At 40.1% G+C, this 20331-nt stretch overlaps 1 protein-coding gene across 1 annotated transcript in view; it reads right to left on the bottom strand.

Moving 5' to 3' along the window:
* Positions 1 to 20331, bottom strand: part of slc12a4 (solute carrier family 12 member 4) — a 34707-nt gene that overhangs the window by 4843 nt on the left and 9533 nt on the right. The window contains exons 2-20 of the mRNA XM_057847161.1: positions 14102 to 14196; positions 13896 to 14027; positions 11900 to 12046; positions 11337 to 11391; positions 11099 to 11229; positions 9406 to 9647; positions 9094 to 9308; positions 8818 to 8982; positions 7892 to 7990; positions 7749 to 7806; positions 7487 to 7661; positions 7269 to 7387; positions 6745 to 6843; positions 6495 to 6614; positions 6298 to 6402; positions 6012 to 6180; positions 5750 to 5945; positions 3297 to 3466; positions 3094 to 3225 (exon numbers count right to left, since the gene is read on the bottom strand). Coding sequence (XP_057703144.1) covers positions 3094 to 3225; positions 3297 to 3466; positions 5750 to 5945; positions 6012 to 6180; positions 6298 to 6402; positions 6495 to 6614; positions 6745 to 6843; positions 7269 to 7387; positions 7487 to 7661; positions 7749 to 7806; positions 7892 to 7990; positions 8818 to 8982; positions 9094 to 9308; positions 9406 to 9647; positions 11099 to 11229; positions 11337 to 11391; positions 11900 to 12046; positions 13896 to 14027; positions 14102 to 14196 — 2624 coding nt within the window. The remainder of the gene's footprint in view (positions 1 to 3093; positions 3226 to 3296; positions 3467 to 5749; positions 5946 to 6011; positions 6181 to 6297; positions 6403 to 6494; positions 6615 to 6744; positions 6844 to 7268; positions 7388 to 7486; positions 7662 to 7748; positions 7807 to 7891; positions 7991 to 8817; positions 8983 to 9093; positions 9309 to 9405; positions 9648 to 11098; positions 11230 to 11336; positions 11392 to 11899; positions 12047 to 13895; positions 14028 to 14101; positions 14197 to 20331) is intronic.

Here is a 20331-nt window from a genome sequence, read left to right as displayed (position 1 = left end):
AAAAAAAAAAATGGGGGGGTGCGCTACTTCGCAGTTTTTCACTTATCGCGGCAGGTTCTGGTCCTCATTAACCGCGAAAAACAAGGGATGACTGTACACTGTGGTGATGGTGAGTCATCTAAAGTCTTTCCAAACAGCTATTTAAGTCATCTTCTGAAAATTTCTTGAAAAAAAAAAAATATACATTTTTTTTTAATATCGCAATATAATATCGCAATATATCGCAAATCCCCAAAAAATCGCAGCAATAGTTTTTTCGTTCAGGCCTAGGCTGCAAATAAAAACGTGTTTTTCTTAAATGATGTAGAAAATAAATACATTTTAATTAATGAATAAACGCACAAAATGCACAGTTCAATTAAAGGGGATGTTTCGGCAAAGGGGGTGTGAGACATCAATAGAACCGTTATGCGCCAAGATAACAAATATTGATAAAGTTAACAAAAAAATCAATCACATTAATGAGCAATTATCGAAAATAGATCGAAAATGACGAACACTACCGAAAGTGTTCCGGAAACAGCCGAATGGGGCGGCGACGTCACGACAAGTGATTGAAAGTCGAGGCGGAGCTAGGTGCCATTGTTTTTTAACGACGAGAGAGTAGCGTTGGGGTTTGTTTGACCAAAACATCACAACAATGGTTCAAAACTGCTGTGCTATGTGGTGTACAAATAGTTGTTTATCGGAATATAGTATCCATGAGTTCCTGAACGCGAAAAAAAAAGCTGGACTACACAGAAAATGGGTAAAGTTCGTCCGTGCAAAGAGGGCTAATTTTCTAGACACAGCCTCCGGCACGCTTTTCTGTGGTGCGCATTTTCCAACTGAAAGCTTCTCGAACTATGGACAAGAGAAATCGGGTTTTGCTAAAAGATTGCTGCTCAAAGGAGATGCGGTACCGACCATAGATGCACAGCCACCTAAATGTCCCGAGATATCGAGAGAGACGATGACTGCTAAAGGAGGCTAAAGCTACGCAAAGAAGGGAGCAGCCAAGCTTGAAATGGCCAGAGTGAGTACTCTTTTATAATTAATAAAAAAAAATGTCACGCCTTTGGATACAGGACTCGACACATGTATAAATGATCGTTCGTAAAATATATAGAACAAATCCTCTGATCCCGTTCATATTTGTGTCTGTTGGCAGAGCGAAAAGCTATGATAGCGCAATAAATTATAATTATTCTATGCATTCCTTTATTTTGCAGTCACGGTGTATCAGCTTCACAAAAAGAAATGCTAAACAAATCATTGGTGTTTCCCACACGATCTGCTGCCGATGTTTCATCAGTGTCATTGCTCCCCTCAATGACCGTTTCATTACGCTGCATTGGCGTTCGTTTGGGCTCAAATTGGTCACCTATAACACCGATTAAAGCTTTGCAACTCTCCTCGTCACCATTAGATGAACATTCGTTACGTCCTTCTACGTCGGATTCGTCGCTGAAACTAGAAACGAAATTGACTGCCATCATCGCCGCCATTCAGTATTAAAGCACTGAGCCTTTTTCTTGTTGAAGAAACAGCCCTCACTGCCAACTCTGAATTCTCTTTTATTGACAACGAGCGGTGTTTCTTCATGAGGGAACCTGGAATATGTGCAGGACGAACACAATGCATCAGCATAAACAGCTCAAAACACCCCTAATTCTCCCCACACTAGAAGGAATTATATTGATGCAGACAGGCGCTGCCCCCCTAGTGGCCGGTGGCACTCTCTTCACTTGACGTGACGTCACGCACACAATCTGCCAGATCTCGGGCGCCGGTCGTTTTAGCTTGACAATCGAGCCAAATTTCTCTCATTTTCTTGTGTGTAATTACACGAAGTGGCATGATATGAATACAAAAGGCATGCGTTTATGGATAAATGATGGAATATCAAAATTTTCCCAGGGCGCTACATCCCCTTTAACATTAACGGTACAAAACATACAGGAAGACACCTCTCTAAGCAGCTTCCAACTCGAGTTTTACAGGTTAGCAAGTTCACACAGTTTAATGTTATGCAAACTCTGATGCTGGTTGGGCTTTTAGTAGCAAAATTATTAGTGGTGTGTTCCCCACCTCCACAACATTGACATATTTTTACCTTACTTACAGTGGCTGCTGCTGGCCGGGGGGGGAAAAAAAACAAACTTGTAATATCCCTCCTCTTCAAAGGGGGCGGAGGAGGCAGCGTATTGACATGCATTTCTGTCGGGATTGTGTGAATGTGGGGGTTCTAGTCATCAGCCAATCAAACGTGTGTATGAGGGGAAAAAATGGACCGGCACTACTAAATAGAAGGTGAAAAGGGGTAAATGTAGGTCTGAACTCAATGAAAAAAATCCAGTTAATAATGGTAGGGTCAATTCTATCCTAACAACACATGGGAAGACAATCTAAATTACCTTTACAGCTGAACTCATTGTATAATGCAAATAAGGTTGCATAAGAGTTGGTGGGGACAATTTGAGCATCCTGAAAAGTTGGTAGTGTTATGTCCCTACTGTCCCTACACAAACCTACGCCCTTGCATTGTCCATAGACCTCCAGAGATGATGGGCGGTAACCCAGTCTTTAGCTAATGACTCGTCTCGTTTTTTAATGGTGGAACAATACACTCTTAACTCTCGAGATGCACAGCGTCCACACTGATTAAAGGACTGTAAACCTTTGCAAGGAATGAAAAGCAAGCCGCATCGTAAATACTTATAAGAAGCTAATTCTCAACAAAAGTTGAGCGAGTTGTAGCTCATATTTAGTAATTGACATGTACACACAGCAGTATACATTTGATCACTTATTTTTCGACATTTTAGGGGAAGCTGAGCTTCCCTTGCAGTCTTCGAGCTATCGCCTCTGCAGAGCATAAAAACTAAGAAATTGATTAATCGTTTCACCGACTGACCGACCGCCCGCCCACCCGCCCGCCTCCTAAAAACCATCTCTTTGTAATGTGCGTTATAATCAAATAGAACACTGACCCATATTTGGAAAGGAATCAACCTGTGTCAATCAAATTTATCAATAACTGTACTGTAAATATGAATCCAATTGTTTTATTGTTCACATTCTACTGTATGTCTGTAAGAAATCATCTCTTACCATCTCCACTACTTCCACTTCAGCCTCTATCCTCAGCTGGTACAGGAACGTGGCTAGATCTTTCTTCATCTGGATGCTATTGTCGTCCATCTGAGCTACAGTGAATATACGCATTTTGCATTTTCTCCACACCTAAAGAGATAAAGGCTGGAACTTTGCAAACCAAATTCTCCATCAAATTAATATAATTTCTGTTTCTGTACTTTATGTTGTTTGAGCAGGAAAGGTAGTAGCATTAGCATCCCTCCGTCATGGACGATCCACCACACATCAATGCTGCCGTCAGTGTAGCGCTCGTGGTTGCTCGGGTAGAAAGACACATTTTTGGGCACCATTAGAGCCAAGTGGGCTGCAGTGGTGCAGCGGACTGTGTCTGTGTGGAGATGAGAACATGAAAGCCATTTAGGGCCTAATTGAATCATAGCGGCCCAGGACATGAGGATGCATAGAGTCGTGATGTTCCAATAAACAGTATGTCAGGCGGCAATGATACCAGGATGTTCCAAATTGAAGTGCAACCTCATTTATTTTTTGCCTGGCCTTTAAAAGTTCCACTGAGCAGAGTGCAGTGTGGAAACAGAAAAACTACCAAATTGAACTTCACTCGTATTTAACTAGAGTTGGGCATCGTTTGAAATTGAACGATTCCATTTCCATTTTCGATTCCGGTTCTGAACGATTCTCGATTCCGATTCTTTTAAGAGGCAGGGTCAAAAAAAAAAAAAAATCAGGGTCAAAAATGTATTAGTTTGTATTAATTAGGGATGTCAAAAGTATCGCGTTAACGGGAAGTAATTATTTTTTTAATTAATCACGTTAAAATATTTGACGCAATTAACGCACATGCCCCGCTCAAACAGATTAAAATGACAGCAAAGTGCAATGTCCACTTGTTACTTGTGTTTTTTGGAGTTTTGTCGCCCTCTGCTGGCGCTTGGATGCGACTGATTTTATGGGCTTCAGCACCCATGAGCATTGTGTAATTATTGACATCAACATTGGCGGGCTACTAGTTAATTTTTTGTTTGAAAATTTTACAAATTTTATTAAAACGAAAACATTAAGAGGGGTTTTAATATAAAATTTCTATAACTTGTACTAACATTTATCTTTTAAGAACTACAACTACATGGATCGCTTTAAAAGAATGTTAATAATGTTAATCTTGTTGATTTATAATACACACAGTACTTATGTACCATATGTTGAATGTATATATCCATCTTGTGTCTTTTCTTTCCATTCCAACAATAATTTACGGAAAGATATGGCATATTTTAATCGTTTGACAGCCCTAGTATTAATGTCTTAACTTCTCGATTTTTAAAAAAATTATCTGTATTTAAAATTTATTATTATTATTTATTATAATGTATTACTAATACAATTAATATGAAATGTATAAATTATATGAACTTCTCACAGGGTTATTTTGAACTTGTATGTAAATATCAGTCTTTGAACTCGAATGTGATGAAGTTTCTTTCCACAGCAGTGCACTTTCACAAAGATGTTTATTTTTCAAAATCTCACGGGGAAAACATTTACTTATATTCTTTTGCCATACATGTACCTTAGCTGGGAGCTACAACGAAGCATTAGTATAAATTCTTCTATCAATAATAATTTGATGTAGATGAGGCAAAATAATAAGGTTTCCTTATTTGTAAAACCAATTCTGTTGTGTTTACAGGCACATGCAATGTTTATGTTGTGACAATAATCGAAAGCTTCATATGGCTGCTTCTTTCCAAATAAGCAACACAACAGATTCCAAAACAAAAATCCTTTTAATACTGCTGATTTTAGCGGGGCGTCTACTGCTTTAAGATGGTGGCTGTTTACTAATGCCAGCGAGTCTGTCATTTCGCATCTACTTCTCTTTATATCTTCTAACGCCGCCGAGTCTGTCATTTCGCATCTAGTTCTATTTACATGTGATATCGACCACAGCCCGACGTGATAATACGTTTTATTCTCATACTATTCCATCCATCCATCATCTACTGCTTAATCCAGGGTCGGGTCGCTGGGACAGCAGAAGACAGACGTAATGTATTGTTTTACTTACGTGGTTCTGACGGCGCAGCGTGTCAACTACGTAGCACTCAGCTATCTTTGCACTTGGCACTTAGGCTATACTCCATGAAGCCGGTCGTGCATATTTGAACTTGCAGCCACCTTTGCATGATATAGTTGTGTTGCAAATGTTGCACTGAGCGTACTGGTCTTTTTTTTTTTTTTTTTTTTTTTAAAGTTAAGCCAAATTTTTGAGCGCCGCCGCACCATGTCCCTGGTTATAATAAAGTTGCAATGCACAAACACGTGCTTCTTCTTCGTGGTTTTCGGAAGCATTTTTTTCCCGCTCGATGGTCAGGGCATCAAAACATGGAATCGAAATTTAAAAATTCGAAGTGTTACAACCGGGTCCCATCAGTGCTCAATGCTTGATCCCAACCCTATATTTAACATGGTCACCATGTTTCAGATATCGTTAAAAATGATAAGTGATGTTAAGGCATTATTGAATAATCCTTCAAGTTCAAAGTAAATAATGAAAAAAGTTATATATATATATTTACAGAAAAATCCCTAATTCAGAGCCAGAGGAAAACCAAGGATAAATTGTATTTCTCGGAGTGAAAATATGACTTACTAATGAAGGTCTTCCAAGCTCGAGGGTCCTCACTTTGCCTCCATCCATACGGCCATCCCATCATCACCGTGTTGTGTTTCATGCCTCCGAGACCACAGGACTGAATCAGATGGACAATCCCCTCACGAACTTTTGTTGCCACCACCACCTGACAGAAACCCTTGACTTTCTCTATGTCCATCATATTCTTGATGGTCTGGCGGGATAAATACATCAATCAATGCAATTCATAGGCATTGATAAATGCCTTCTTCTGCAGTACCTGTTCAGCTGCTTGCAGTTCCCCATAACTTTCCAAGAAATTTCCCTGGATGACTGATCCTACAATAGTCAGACCCTTTCCAGCCTTCAGCTGTGAGGCAAAGGTCAGGAGTCGGGGATATTTAATGTGGAGGTCCTCATCCAGCTTTGACAGAACCAACAGTTGGGGTCTGTTGGTCAAAGACAAGAGGGAAATAACAGAAATTACTCTTTCAAGACAACACATAATTTAATTTTACATATAGAGAGTACTGGGTGACATCTTTTCTATTGAAGCATAGCTGTACCTCCAATTCTTAGTGTGTGGGGGTCCAACTTCTAGCCGTAAAAGAGCATAGCGGGCAGCGCTAAGGGATAGTCCTCTGATGCCATCCCCCCACTCCTTTTCGGCGCTGTTTGTGTTTGTATAAATGGGAAAAGATACAGCTTTCTAATACAGCAATATAATAAGAGGATCCAAATAGCATTCAAGGTATGGACGTACCCCTGGAACTCTATGTACTTGTAAATCATCCCAGCAATGCCCATAGCTACAATAGCATAATACCAGGAGGAGATGAACATCAGGGCCACGCACATGCTCATTCCAAGGAACGATAGAGTCCTTAGGAGAAAAAATCAACAATGTTTTACAATTTTTCCAGGCACTGTTTTTGGACCCAAGCATACTAATTTATATGCTGTTAGAGTGTTTTTCCCCAAGTAGAATAAAACAATTTAGAGTTCTTCCTCACCAGTGGTAATATCTGAACCTCGGCCTCCAGTTGGGGGTGCGGAGCAGTGTTTGCACAGCGCATGCAAGGTTTACAAAGAGATAACACATCAGGAAAAACCTGCAGGAAGAAACAAAACAAGTAAGTCTAACAATAATAAACAGAGAAAATATTCAGAAACCTCTAAAATAACAAAAATTAATTTTATTTGGCACTGTTAGATTTTTAAATCTTCCCACACTGCACTTATCAATGTTACCGTCTGCATTTGTTGGGGCCAAAATGGTTCTATTGACCCACCAGACCCAACAAATGGTGTGATGGTGAATAAAAGCTTATTGTATGCAAGTTGACACCCATATTGTAAATGAAGTGGCACAATATCCCGCATCATCATCTAGACAATGTAGTTCTCTTTCCATAGTATGATGCTTTTGAACACCTTTATGTATTGTAAAAAATGTTCCACGGTACACAAGAATACATAATTTCATGATTCGCATTGATTGAATCTACTTAAGCATACATTTTTTGCATCATCTTACATAGATAGAATAGGTGCCACCATATCCAATGAGGCAATCAGGATACCAAGCTCAGCTATGAGGACAGTCAGCAATAGAGCCCATGTTGGCTCACCATTGAGCTTCCCATGACCGAACACCTAAAACCAAGCAAATAATGGGCTAAACCAAAATCTTAGATGTTTTAGTCTCTTGTACTTCTAGTAAAAATGTATAGCCCACAATTTGAAATGCCTTACTCTGAGGAAAGGGATAATATTGTCCTTGGCGATGGCTTGTAGAAGTCTGGGAGCTCCAGTGAGCGTTTGCAGACCAGCTCCCACAGTGGAGAAAAAGGAACCGATGACAATGACCCAAGGCGAGGGCCAGGAAAGAGTTCCGACCACCAAGTTGTTCCTAACTGCATCTCCAAACCTGAAAGTAGAGACTGGATGAGTTTAAAAGAGAATAATAATTTGAGCATTTCTAAATTATCTTGCTACAGAATGCAACTGGATTTACTTGTCTCTTAGGACCACTCCTTCGACGCAGGCTCCAAACAGGATAACAGAACTCAGATCTTACGACCAAAAGTTAAGGTACTTTGGATTGTCAGATATTTTGTTCACGGCCGAAATATTTGACTTGGTCATCAAAAAGGATACAAACAAGAGTTGTGGTGGTAATAGCTAAGATGGTTCCAATCGGGATGGACTTCTGAGCATCCCGGAGATCTCCGGATCTATTGGAACCTGCCATGATACCTGCCCAACAACACAAAGCCAATGTAATGGGTTATGTCAAATATTTGATAAAAACAACAGGATGGAAGAGGCACAGTTAGTCTAGTACTGGCAAAATTTCCTTACACATTGGCCTCTTCCAGTCTTTGTTACGGATCAAGTTGTATGTACAGTGATTCCTCGTTTTTTTGTGGTTAATGGGGAACAGAACCCATTGTGATAAGTGAAAAACCTCGATGTAGTGCCAGTGTGTGTTTAATGTATTTGTTCAGATTTAGCATTGGAAATAGATACATATAAGACATGTTTTTACACTTTTTTCCCCCAAAGTACAATTAAAAAAAAACTTTTATGAATATTGTATATTTTAATAAATGTCTTTTTTAAGCACTTCAAATGTAATAATTATGATACATTTTAAACATGTTACTGTCTCACTGATTTAGAATAAAGTTGAAAAATGCTTGTCTTTATTAAATGCTTCATTGAGTGAGTTCACACAAATCCGCTCAAGCGGCTCACTTACGCACAATGAGTTGCCATAGCAACTGTTTAACAAGTTAAACAATGATTGAGGCATGCGGCGCTTTGATGCTTCGGCTTCTAGGCATCTGTGGCAAGTTCAAACATTAAACGTCTGTCAATCATCGTTAACATTAATAAGCGACTCCAATGCACTGCCTGACCAACAAAGAGCAGTAGGAGGGAGAGTGAGACTACGTGGTCGGCTCGGGATGGCTCATCTGTATTTTTTTTTTAGTTTTTTTTTTTCAGATTGAAAAAAAATCCGCGATGAACTGAGGGCGCGAGGTAGCGAGGGATCACTGTAGTTTATGTTGTTTTCTTACCAGTGGCAGAAGGGAAGAAGATGCCCACCAGCAGGGTGAAGGATGTGGCAATGTCTGCGGACACATACATGCCAAAGTTCTCCACGACACTCCGGGTGTCCACTGATGCGAGCCCTTCCTTTTCCAGGATCTCCCCTTTTTGGAGGTAGTCGCCCCACATGTTGTCTAGTAGAAACAGAAAACACAGGTAGGTTTTGTTGTCAAGAATTGTTTGAATTGATAATTAACTATCGACAACTTCTTTTTACACTTTTGTACCACAATACAAAACCTTACCTCTAAATATTCCACTAGCTAGACCAGGAATACCCTGGATCTCTGTGACATTATTCTGCAGAAAATAATCATCACAATGTGCGCTGCTCAAGTTCCCCGGAATGCAGAACATGTCCCAAAGTTGACTGGGTCCTGTGATATTGCCATTGATGACAGTCTTTGCACATACATCGAAACGTTCTCTAACCAAGGTCCTGTTGCCAAGCATGCAGATCCTAGTGAAATAACAGAAAAGTGTGAAATCAGGAATCCCCCGACATTTAAATTAGTACGATACACAAGAGCCATACCAACTCTTAAACGAAAACTTACGGGAACTCTGGTGGATGAGTGACAGACTTGATTGCACCGGCATAGATGGACACAATTGAAATAATGACGCAGGCAAGGAAGAGTGAGGCCAGCTTGTTGACATATTTGACACCCACGAAAACCACTACGGCCATGAGACTTAGGCAGATGGTACCGTAGACGCGCATGTTGTTCAGCACCGCGCTGTCAGTGCCGTGGTGGTCTGTGGCATGAAAGATGGCGGCCTGTGGCACCAGATATTTCTGAGGAGAAAAAAAAATGAAACTATGTAGAAGAGTTTTTTTCCCCCATTGAAATACTCCTGATTGTTGGAGTACTTTAATTTATGAAATAATATGGTAATTTTATTTGAACACATTAATGAAACATACATATAACATTTCCAGCATCATCACCTTGTCAAGAGTCAAGAATCTGCATTGGACAAGGAGATGATGCTGGAATTTTTGTTTGGTGCCGTTCCAGTGAGATTTACAAAGATGACTGCCTGAAGAAAACATGAAAATTCCCTCAGTCTTTGATGATATGGGGCTGCATGTCAGGCAAAGGCACTGGGGAGGTGGCTGTGGTTAAATATTCAATAAATGCACAAGTTTACGTTGAAATTTTAGACAGCTTTCTTATCCCTTCAATTGAAAATATGTTTGTCATTTTCCAAGATGACAATGCATCATGCCATAGAGCTAAAACTGTTAAAGCATTCCTTGGCGAAAGACTCATCCAGTCAATGTCATGGCCAGCAAATAGCCCAGATCTCAACCTTATTGGTAACCTGAGGTGGAAATTGAAAAAAATGGTTCACAGCAAGGCTCCGACCTGCAAGGATGATATGGCAACTGCAATCAAAGAGAGTTGGCACCAAATTGATCAAGAATAATCATCAAGTCCATGCCTCAGAGACTGCAAGCTGTCATAAAAGCCAGATGTGGTGCTATTAAATACTAGAGATGTGTTTTGATTGTTATTTCTTTGTTTGTTTCTCATGATTCCGTATTTTTTTCCTCAGAATGGAGTGATTCCATATAATTTCCCTGCAATTGCTCTATAAAATTAACATTTACGGACCACCACAATGTTTTTTTATTCATTTCTTTTAGTGTTTCTGAATGCTAAAGAGTTGCACTTTTGAACTAATTCATTATTTTTTTTCAAGCTTTTTATCTGAGTTTGTTCTAAATGATACAATGTCTGAGTGAGAGCTCGTCCGAGACGGGTGATTCCATACTTTTTGCTAGGGGTTGTATATGAATAAAAACTAGAATATTAGATATTCAAAATTTGTAATGGCTTACTTTAAGTAATGAAACTTCACAACATTTATTTCGGGGGTTGCCGGATACTGGCACCTATCTTGACTGATTTTAAGGCTTACCATACCATGAACTGTTGGGCAGACAGTTGCAGGGCAAATACAGTGTAGACAATATTGGTTGGATAAAATATTGGTTGGATACAGAAGTAATAGAACATTCACCCCCCCTCATAATGTGAGCATTCTCATTCAATATGACAAGTACAATTCAGCTTTACAGATGGGGGGTCTTTAAAGTGTGATATCCATTAAGTCAACAAGATGAACAAGCCAAATTGATAATTGTGTGTTTGGAGAATGAGGAACGACAGTCATGGTTAATGCTGGCATCTTCTACTCCATCTCACATGAATATACATGTTTCCTGGACTCAAAACTCACCAGAAATATTTCAATGGCTCCAAGGATGTACATGGCAGAAGCAAAGGTGGTGCCTAGGTAGAAGCAGAGGCCAACAGCTCCTCCAAATTCGGGTCCAAGAGAACGCGAGATCATGAAGTAGGCCCCACCAGCTAACAAAAGGCAACATTGTTAGTATCTTAATGCTTCAGGATACAGTTATATGCTATTTTTACGCAAGAATATTAAGCTATCTGTTGCCATAGTGTTCACACATTACCTGGAACAACACCATTTGTTGCGATGGCACTCATCGATATGGCCGTGAGCATGGTCTGTGGAGGTAAGGGATATTGCAGTAAAAAAACAATGGGCGCGGATGTAGGGAACATCTGCATGGCACGCTAGAATCCAACAATCAAAGTGACGCTCGGCACATTGTTTTTCAACTGAATGAGCATAATCCCACTTTAGATAATCAATATACTAATGTGTCCTGGAAATACATACCACTACAATGCTGATTATGTAAGTGGTGGCAGTAGGTAATGGAGAAGCTATGAAGTAAGTCAAAGTATTATGCTACTATAAACTGCATTACTGAATATATTGTTAAATAAATACCACTCGAATAGAGTTTTGGATTGAAATAGTGTAATTTTTTAATATGTGTTTTGGATTGGTCCACTGTACCTAATTTTCTGGCCAGTGACTGGATACTATTGACTCACACTCAGTAGGCACAGGCTCATGACCCACATTAGTCATGAAATCCACCCAGTATATTAGCCTAGTTCGGTCGCGTCCATACGCTTGTGTGCGTGTGTGTATATGCGTACTAACACATGTGCAGCACATGATGACAATTAGCAGGGACTGCATGATGCCCGCCACCCCGACAATCCACGTCAGCCGCAGGAAGAGGATGACCCCAAAAATGTTCTGCAAGCATGGCAAGTAGACGCCCATCAGAGTGCCCATGTCAGGGGACTGGGGAGGAAGAGAGAGATGGGAGTGATTATTGAGCAATTCAGGAAACAGCAGTGCTGATGGTCAGAATTGATCGGTGTACTCTTTAAAGGTCACTGCAGCATGTTACAGCTCTTGCGTGACTAATGGAACCTGTACAACCATCCATTTTTTCTGCTGATTGGCCAAATTAGGCTCATAGGTGAGATGCAGATTATCCCAACTGAATTTGGTGTATTAAAAAATAGCTTTTACAGCCACATTCAAAACTAAATAAGTAGTATGACACCAAAAAGCATGTTTATTTCATATTTCACACGTTGTTTTATGCTCCTGAATGAAATGGACCGTTTGGATATGTGTGGAAACAATCGTTATATATTCAATTTTTGAATTCCGCGCCATGAAAATGAGTAACTTCCAGCTCCAGTCTCGGGTTTAGGACGAATGCGAATGTGACGTCACCCAGGTCAGCATCTGACAATACAGCATTGCTTTATAGCATGCAGATGGACTGCAAATTCAGCTGATTTTGCGGATTAATTTGTTTATTTTTCGCATAACTCCAGGCAAATGTGCTCAAGAAAATTGTTGTTGCACCAGGGAGAGGTGTGTGAGCCTTTTTGGGTTTCGTAAGGTTCCCATTCACTGCGGATATTGGCCACAACAAGCCCTACTACTGTAGGACCATTGGACTAATGAGGAAGTGAGTAAACATCGTATTTTGTATTATGTCAAATACTGGGGTCATGGCACACGTTTTTTAATACGGCGGTGGCTTGCATGTTGTGGCTTATGGTCCACCGAGAATGCCAGTTGGCCGACAACCGTCGGCTTGTCGCACACCCCCTCTCGGTCCTTTGCGTGCTCGCCGGGAGAGCGCTATACTTGGCTTATTGCCCTTTTCGTGTGACCGTTCTTCTGTTAAATTTTCAACCTCATCAGAAATTGCAACATGGTGTGTTAAAAATGGCTGCGAATACAGCGATTACAAAGTAAACACTACAAATATTCTTTAAATAAAGGGCTATTTACTTAGTGTTTGATCATGGATGGACATGTAGAAAAGTTCTCCTCAGACACATCCTGCCATGTTAGCTGCACGACAACTGCACGCCGCTTTCTCACTGTTTAAGTCATCGCCGTGTAATAAAGCATTATTTTACGCCATATTCGTGTTGACCATGTGGCAGCTGCGCGCTCCTCCGACGTCGGCCGGTTTGTCCAGCTGCTTCCCCGGAAAAGAGGAGCACTCCTTCCTGCAGCAGGGGAACGAGTCCGATCGGCAAAGACAATCGACAAACCCGCCGCCGTGTGATATGACCCTGGGTAGTTATGTGTGATTTTTCACTGAGAAAGCCAAGAAGAAGACTTTGAAACATCACTCGGTTCGGGTTAGCATGTCGGCTAGCTGTCACGCCTCTTGGTTTGTTTACGCTCTCCGAAGCCGGGGCAGGGAAATGACAAAAGCCGGACTAACACCGGTGGCATAGAATATAGTTTGAGAGGTGCAAGAAGTGGACAGTTTTGACACTTGTGAAAGCATAACTCTTTAACTATGAGTACAAGCAACATTATTTATTTATTTTTTTATTTTTTTTTTATATCGCTTAGAATGTTAAAATGTGACTAACGACTACTGAGTAATCTGGTAACAAATTAAATCCATTTTCATATTTTGTGGGGAAAAATGTTTGGAAATCTAAACAAATCAATCTTGAATTGGATTATGTCAGACCTTTGAGGCTCCATTGTATTAAAACCAAGCATGCTGCACAATCTGTCAACAAGTGTTCATACAAAACTTGGCTGGGAAAGCCCTACAAGTGGAAGATAATATTACCAGTCATCCTTGCACCATTGCACTGACCTTGGGAGTATTTCTCCGCGAGGCCTCTGCGCTCTCCTCCTCCTCATGCTCCTTCGCTCCCTGGGTGATATTTGTGTAGCTGACCAATCGACTGAGCAGAGATGACACTTTGGGTCGTATATCCAGCTCTTCCTGAGTGAAGAATGAGGGCAATAGTTATGCAAAATCATTGTTGTTATTTGATGGACAAAAAAAAAAATAGATACCTCAAACAAGGCCAAGTTTCTGTCATAGAAGTCATTCTTTTTCTTCTCATCAGGACTGTTGAGGAAAGGGCTGTCTTCTTTGTGATTGCCATGTCCTGCACATTAATGAAACAAACACATCCTTGGAAGTCAATAAATTTAAGCATGCACCACTAACGTTTTGCTCAAAAACATTTGTCATTTAGAGTATTTATTATTGCTCCTTCATAATCAGATTTTTATGAGAAAATGGCAGTTTTTCCCCATTGAGATAGAAACTTAATAACGCCATAATTGCTGTGATTAATTAAAATTACAATTTCCGTGACATGTTGTTCGAGTGATCTTGAAATAAAGTTTACCGATAATTGCAATAACTTCTAAGTTTTTGATTGTGCTCATCCTAATCATTTTTTTCTGATGTAACCCATCTGATTCAAACAATTTAGACTGACTAAAGTCTTTCATTCACCTCAAATCACCATACGGTTTGTCCAGAGTTTCTGCTAAACTGTTTGGCAGACATAACTAACCATAAGGCCACCTTGTAGCATGTCTAGAAATGTATGCATGCAAATGTATAAACCCAAAATGAAAATCTGCATCAGCCTTGGAAAAAAATTGTAATTTCCTGCAGCGCCAGTGGTTAATCATAAGTATGCCTTGTTCTCACTCACCTGTGCTCAGTACGGCACTGTTGCTGCTGCTGGTGTCACTGAGGCTCAGCATAGTTATGAGCGTTATTGTGCACTCTGCACTCACATCACCAACTACTATTGAGGACACCCGCTCACCCTGGGTCAACACTCACTGCGGGGCCTGATCCAACTCATAGCGCATGAAGAGGCAGTGTTCAATGATGCAGCACATAGCCTTGCGTTATCTGACATGAATTTAATGGTATTTCAGTGAGTTTCACCCGAGAAGAATAAACTTGCATAAAAGCATTCGTGGGAATTTTATCACCATTAAAATGCTTTACAGATGACTTTGACCAAGTAGATTAAAAAAATAATAACACAACACTGCGATCTAGTGTCCGTTTGGAGTAAATACATGGGCGCTAAATTCATGCTGTTTTTCAAATCCAAGTTGAAATGGATAAAACATATTTACAGAATAAAATCTATTTATTTTTAAATTTGTTTTTTAATAACCATTACAGTTTTACAGCAGCAAAACAAATGAAACAGCAAAAAAAAAAAAAAAAAAACGGCTATCATTATCTTTACAGTTTCATTCACAATATAACAAGGATACTACTGAAATTAGTCTCCAGATAACAAATTAATCATTTTAAAATGTTTTTCATTGCATGTTGATAAACATATTTGACAATAACTTTTTTATACCATAATTATATTAACAACATGTCTATATTTCTTCTCAACCAACCTCCTCCATTTCACCTTCCTCTCTCACCCTCTATTTAGAATATATAAATTAATCAATTTTAAGAGACCACTAAAATTTGTCATTTGTTGAGGTATAATTAAGCACTTTAGTACATCTCCTATGCTAGAACATTAACAGCAAGCTTGGTGTTAGATAAATACCCAGAGGTGAAAGTGTGCCGTAACGGTCCGGAACTGCGTTCCATGAAGCGATTCGGCACCGGAACGGGGCGGAAGGGTGCTTTGATCCCGAAAATATGACGGCAACTGTCAAAACCCCATGGTAAAAACAACTTGCCTGTCTGCCACACAGGCATCTCCAACACACCTTTCACATACACCATTTAAATGGGCAGCTGTGAAAGCAATTTCCCGGGTTGACTGCATAAGTGGATTTTAAGGGGGGTCAGGTCAGCCCCCCCCCCCAGCCCCCCAGTGGCCTAAAATTGTCATTGCATGTAATTGACTTTCCCATATATGATTTTAAAATGAAAAATTTCGCGGTAAAATATTGTCTGTAAAAGTTGTAAAGCGATAAAACAAAACAAAAAAATTATAATGGGTTAAAATTATTTTTCGAACAGATCATGTGACTATTGTAATGCTATGAGCAAATCGTATCTGCATGTCCGATTAGTAAAGTTTGCTCGTCACAGCACACGGAAGTCAGAGATCATTCAAGAAACCCACAAATACAAAGTAACACAACTAGCTTTGCTTAGCCAAAACCACCTGAGGAACAAAGCGGCAAGATGGATATACGTAATTTTTTCAAACCTAAGCTTTCAAAAGTGACAACAACTACTGAGCAAGAACCAGGGATGGAAAATGTGGACCATAAAAAGCCAGAGAGCACTGCCAAAATGGTGAGTGGCGTTTCAACTTGCCCCACTAAAGACGCTAATTGTACAACAAATTTTGCACCCTTATAATATTTTGCTCCCAAAGCTGTTGTGGCGGTGAATAAGCCCTCTTTTACATTCAATTGGATTCTCAATCTCATCCACAGGTGCTAAATGAACAAGCAACATTGTAAACATACATGTTCCACATGAATATTGCGTAAATTAACTACACGGTGAAGACGTAAACAGTGAGAGAGCGGTGTGGAGTTGTTTTGTGCAGCTAACATGGCAGAATGTGTCTGAGGAGAACTTTTATACATGTCCGTCCATGAGCAAGCATAAGTAAATATTCCTTTATTTAAAGAAAGTTTGTAGGGTGTAACCGCTGTTTTTGCGGGACATTTGTTTTTTTTAAAAGTTGCAATTTCTGATGGGGTGCAAAATTTGACAGAACACCCGTTAACACCGGTGGGCGTACCATAATCAATGGATGACGAAGAGTATAGCTGTCCTAAGCAGCCTGATTTAGAATTCCCCTCAAAAATGATGGGAAACAAAAGACGCTTATTTTCAACTTATTATGATAATTATTCTTGAAAGTTAATTTTTTTTGCTGAAACTTCGTTTCGGGTTCATCAACATGTTGTGCCCCCCCTGCCCCAAAAGTCAAAATCTGCCTATAGTTGACTGACACGGGGGGTGACGCGGACATTTATAGAGTCGCGTTTAAGTCCGGGACTTTCCCGGGAAGCGGTGTGCGGGCTGATGACGTAAATATCATGGTGGGCCGATCGTCACTTCCTCTTTCTTTGCAGTAAGACGAAAAGCGGTAAACAAACATCGCAATTATCAACATAGCATGCTGCAAATAGCCGAATAAAACTGCCAGGAGCCCGACCTGCAGAGAGAGCGCCGAGTGGGCAACATGGGACAAGTCTGTTAAAGACCAAATGTGAAGTAATTTCATAACATGCCAAATAGGGTCACAATTGAAGTAATTAAACATTGTCCAACAAATAAAGCATGAAAAAAATAATTTATATGTTGTATATTTGACAAAATAATCGCTTTTCCGAAGTTCGAGCCTGAAAGGGGACGAACCCGGAAGTGATACGTCACACCGAGAACAGCGATGGCAGCACTCCATATGGCCGCCATACAAAGCCCTTCAAACAATGATTCAAACAGCGATATAAGCGATAGATCGAGCGCAAGGGAGGAGATCCAAGTTTTTGAAGAGTTGGAGGAAGAAGAGGAGGTTGGAATTTTATGTTGGACCTAACATGTATTAGCCAGACGCTAATCAGGATGCAAACAATGTGCCTGGACTACCTGACATGAAATGGAGACAAGACCCATCGAGATTACAAGATTGGTAAAATACAGGCTGTTATTATTTTCATGATTTGAAGATGCAGGCATTTGCACATAATTTTATGTTTTTGTCTATCTGATGACATTGTTTAAAAAAAAAAAATCAGACTTCATGTTCATTTTGGCAGATCCGGCAGCTCTCGAGCATATAAAATAATAATATAAAAACGTTGGGGGGAAAGAAGGAGATGAGTCGTTGATGGCTCTCTCCACTTTATCGTGGCAACAATAAGAAAACAAAATAATAGCGGACTGCCGACTCCCTTCCGCCGGCAAAGTTTTGCTTCTCGCTCATCTCCCCCTCGCCTCCTACTACTCACAGCTCTCCAGTCCCAGCGTCTCTTAAACAGATCGTGCATAGTGTCTTGTTATGAGCTTTTTGTTGACAAAGGTATTGAACACACGACGTACTGACAACTTTGTTTCTTTATTAACACATGGAGCTAACAGTACGAACACAGCTTGGGGCTCTTGGCACGCTGTGTGGAGTGATAGATAGAGCCTGTACCTCTCTATCACACTCCCGCGTCACGTGACCAAAACAAGAGTAATGTTGCGTGCACTTCAGGGAGCCTCGAAAGACATTTTATCAGAATATTACACGCAGTTAGGACATTACAGTATAAAATAAAATATTCATATGCATAAATTCATTTACACAACAAATGGCAAGAATTGCATGTAGTTTATGAAAATTAACGTCATATGAAAGAGTCGGAGATTTGTTGGTGCACTGAGAAGCTGGACCAACAAATCACACTCCTGACATAAAAAAAAAAAAAAAAAAAAAAAAAAAAAATTGCGGCATCTTGGGAGCAAGCAGCCAGGATCAAACGGTATTTAAGCATGCTAAAAAGACTGTTGCATTTACTGTCTTTTTTCAAAAAGAAGAAAGATGGTTCAAAACGAGTCAGAAAAGCACATAGAAAAGAAAGAAAAAAAGGAAAGTCCCACAGCATGGCAAGTGGGCATTTGCGTTTTGTTTTCAGCACCATTTTCTGCATAATGTAATGTCCATAACTGTGTGAGGGCCCGTGAAGGGGCCATCAGACAGCAGAGTGGTGACGTTGCGGGAAGTGAGGAGAAGAGTGCGGCGTGAGAGCGAAGTTGGCGGTCGCATGTTGCAGCAGTCCGCTATTATATTTGTTTTTTAACTGTTGCCACAATAAAGTGAAGGAAGCCATCATTCACTCCTCTTCTTTCTATTTCCCTTTTCGGGCTATTACAATTTGTTCCGGGACCTGTCCACGTGCCATCATCCCTGAGCTGTCATATGTACTTTGCGTTCCGGCACTTTATGATTCACAAATTAAGCACTGTTCCACAACAGTTGGCAGCTCTGCTTTGACAAAGTCATCAGTCATCAATCCAAAAATCACACTTTTTTGCAAATCCTCATAAGCAGACCAGTTGAGGAAGCAGGCATCTTCAATGTGTTTGTAGCAGAGAACACAACTCGATGATGGCGTGAAATTCATTCGCTTAGTGCGAACAAAAGATGTCCATTTACGTGCCCTGCTATCCTTCAGCCACTCATACAACTTTTCTCTAGATTGAGAACAATACATCGCCACACACCGCCGTGGCATCTTACCGAGAAGCAATGCAACAATACTGTGTGTATGGCGGACTTCCCTCGCAGTTCTCGGTGTGACGTCATTTCCGAAGATTTCCAAAGATTGTCGAAGAAAAGCATTTTTGTTGTCAAGGGCGTTGCCATGGGTTAAACAAAGAATCTGGAAGGGTTGTGTTAAAAAAATACCGAAAATATGCTTATAATTGTTTAGCCATTGATATTATTCAAAAACATGGTTGGCCAACCTTACTTCACATTTGGTCTTTAAAGTGTCCAGCCCGCGTCATTCCCCGGATATCCCTCCAAGCGTGATAGCAATGACGCAAGTAAATCCCGCGTCACCTGGCACGGGAATTTACCGGGATTTGTGTGTGAAAGGGGCTTAAGAGGAAAACAGTCTACTAACGTCAGATTTACATGCACAAGTGTTAAAGTGCTGGTGCAGGGTCATCAGTTTTCACCTATATTTATTATTTATTTATTCCAGGGATGGCACGGAGCTCTCTGCAGCTGCTGCAGTTATAGGAGTCTGACTCGATCAGGTATGAGCAGTCGCGTCGATGTGCGCATGGACTCAGTTGTCCGTTCAATTGGCTGACATTCTAACATATGATCAGCAAAGCTCTGATAGGTACAAATGCACATGTTTTCTATAACAGCAAAAAAAGAAAAAATGAAAAAGTTTGTTGAATTACTGTGATACAAAGGGCGATGCAATAGAAAATCGATCAAATCTTTAAGAGAAAGTAAAGAGTTGAAGAGGCTTGCTTATTTATTTAATTTTACTTGCTTTGATGGGGAGTTTAAGAACATCTTCCATGTCAATGTCCACTTTCGACTTATTTTTGTTAATTTATGTTAGGCTACTTATTTATTTCCTTATAATTTAAAACAGCCAATGTGTGATCTTCAAAATATATTCCATTCCAAGATTAATTTACATCCTATGTTGTTAAGTAGTTAAAATTTAGGATTTGTATTTAGATGTGAGAAAATGAGGGAAAATAAAAATTAGGAGATATAGGTTGGGGTTACTGCTGTTGTTGTTAACTCTGTATTTTG

The sequence above is a fragment of the Corythoichthys intestinalis genome, chromosome 1 (assembly GCF_030265065.1).
Source record: "Corythoichthys intestinalis isolate RoL2023-P3 chromosome 1, ASM3026506v1, whole genome shotgun sequence".
Taxonomy (NCBI): domain Eukaryota; kingdom Metazoa; phylum Chordata; class Actinopteri; order Syngnathiformes; family Syngnathidae; genus Corythoichthys; species Corythoichthys intestinalis.
The sequence above is the reverse complement of the archived record's forward strand: the minus strand, read 5'-3'. Positions and strand labels throughout refer to the sequence as shown.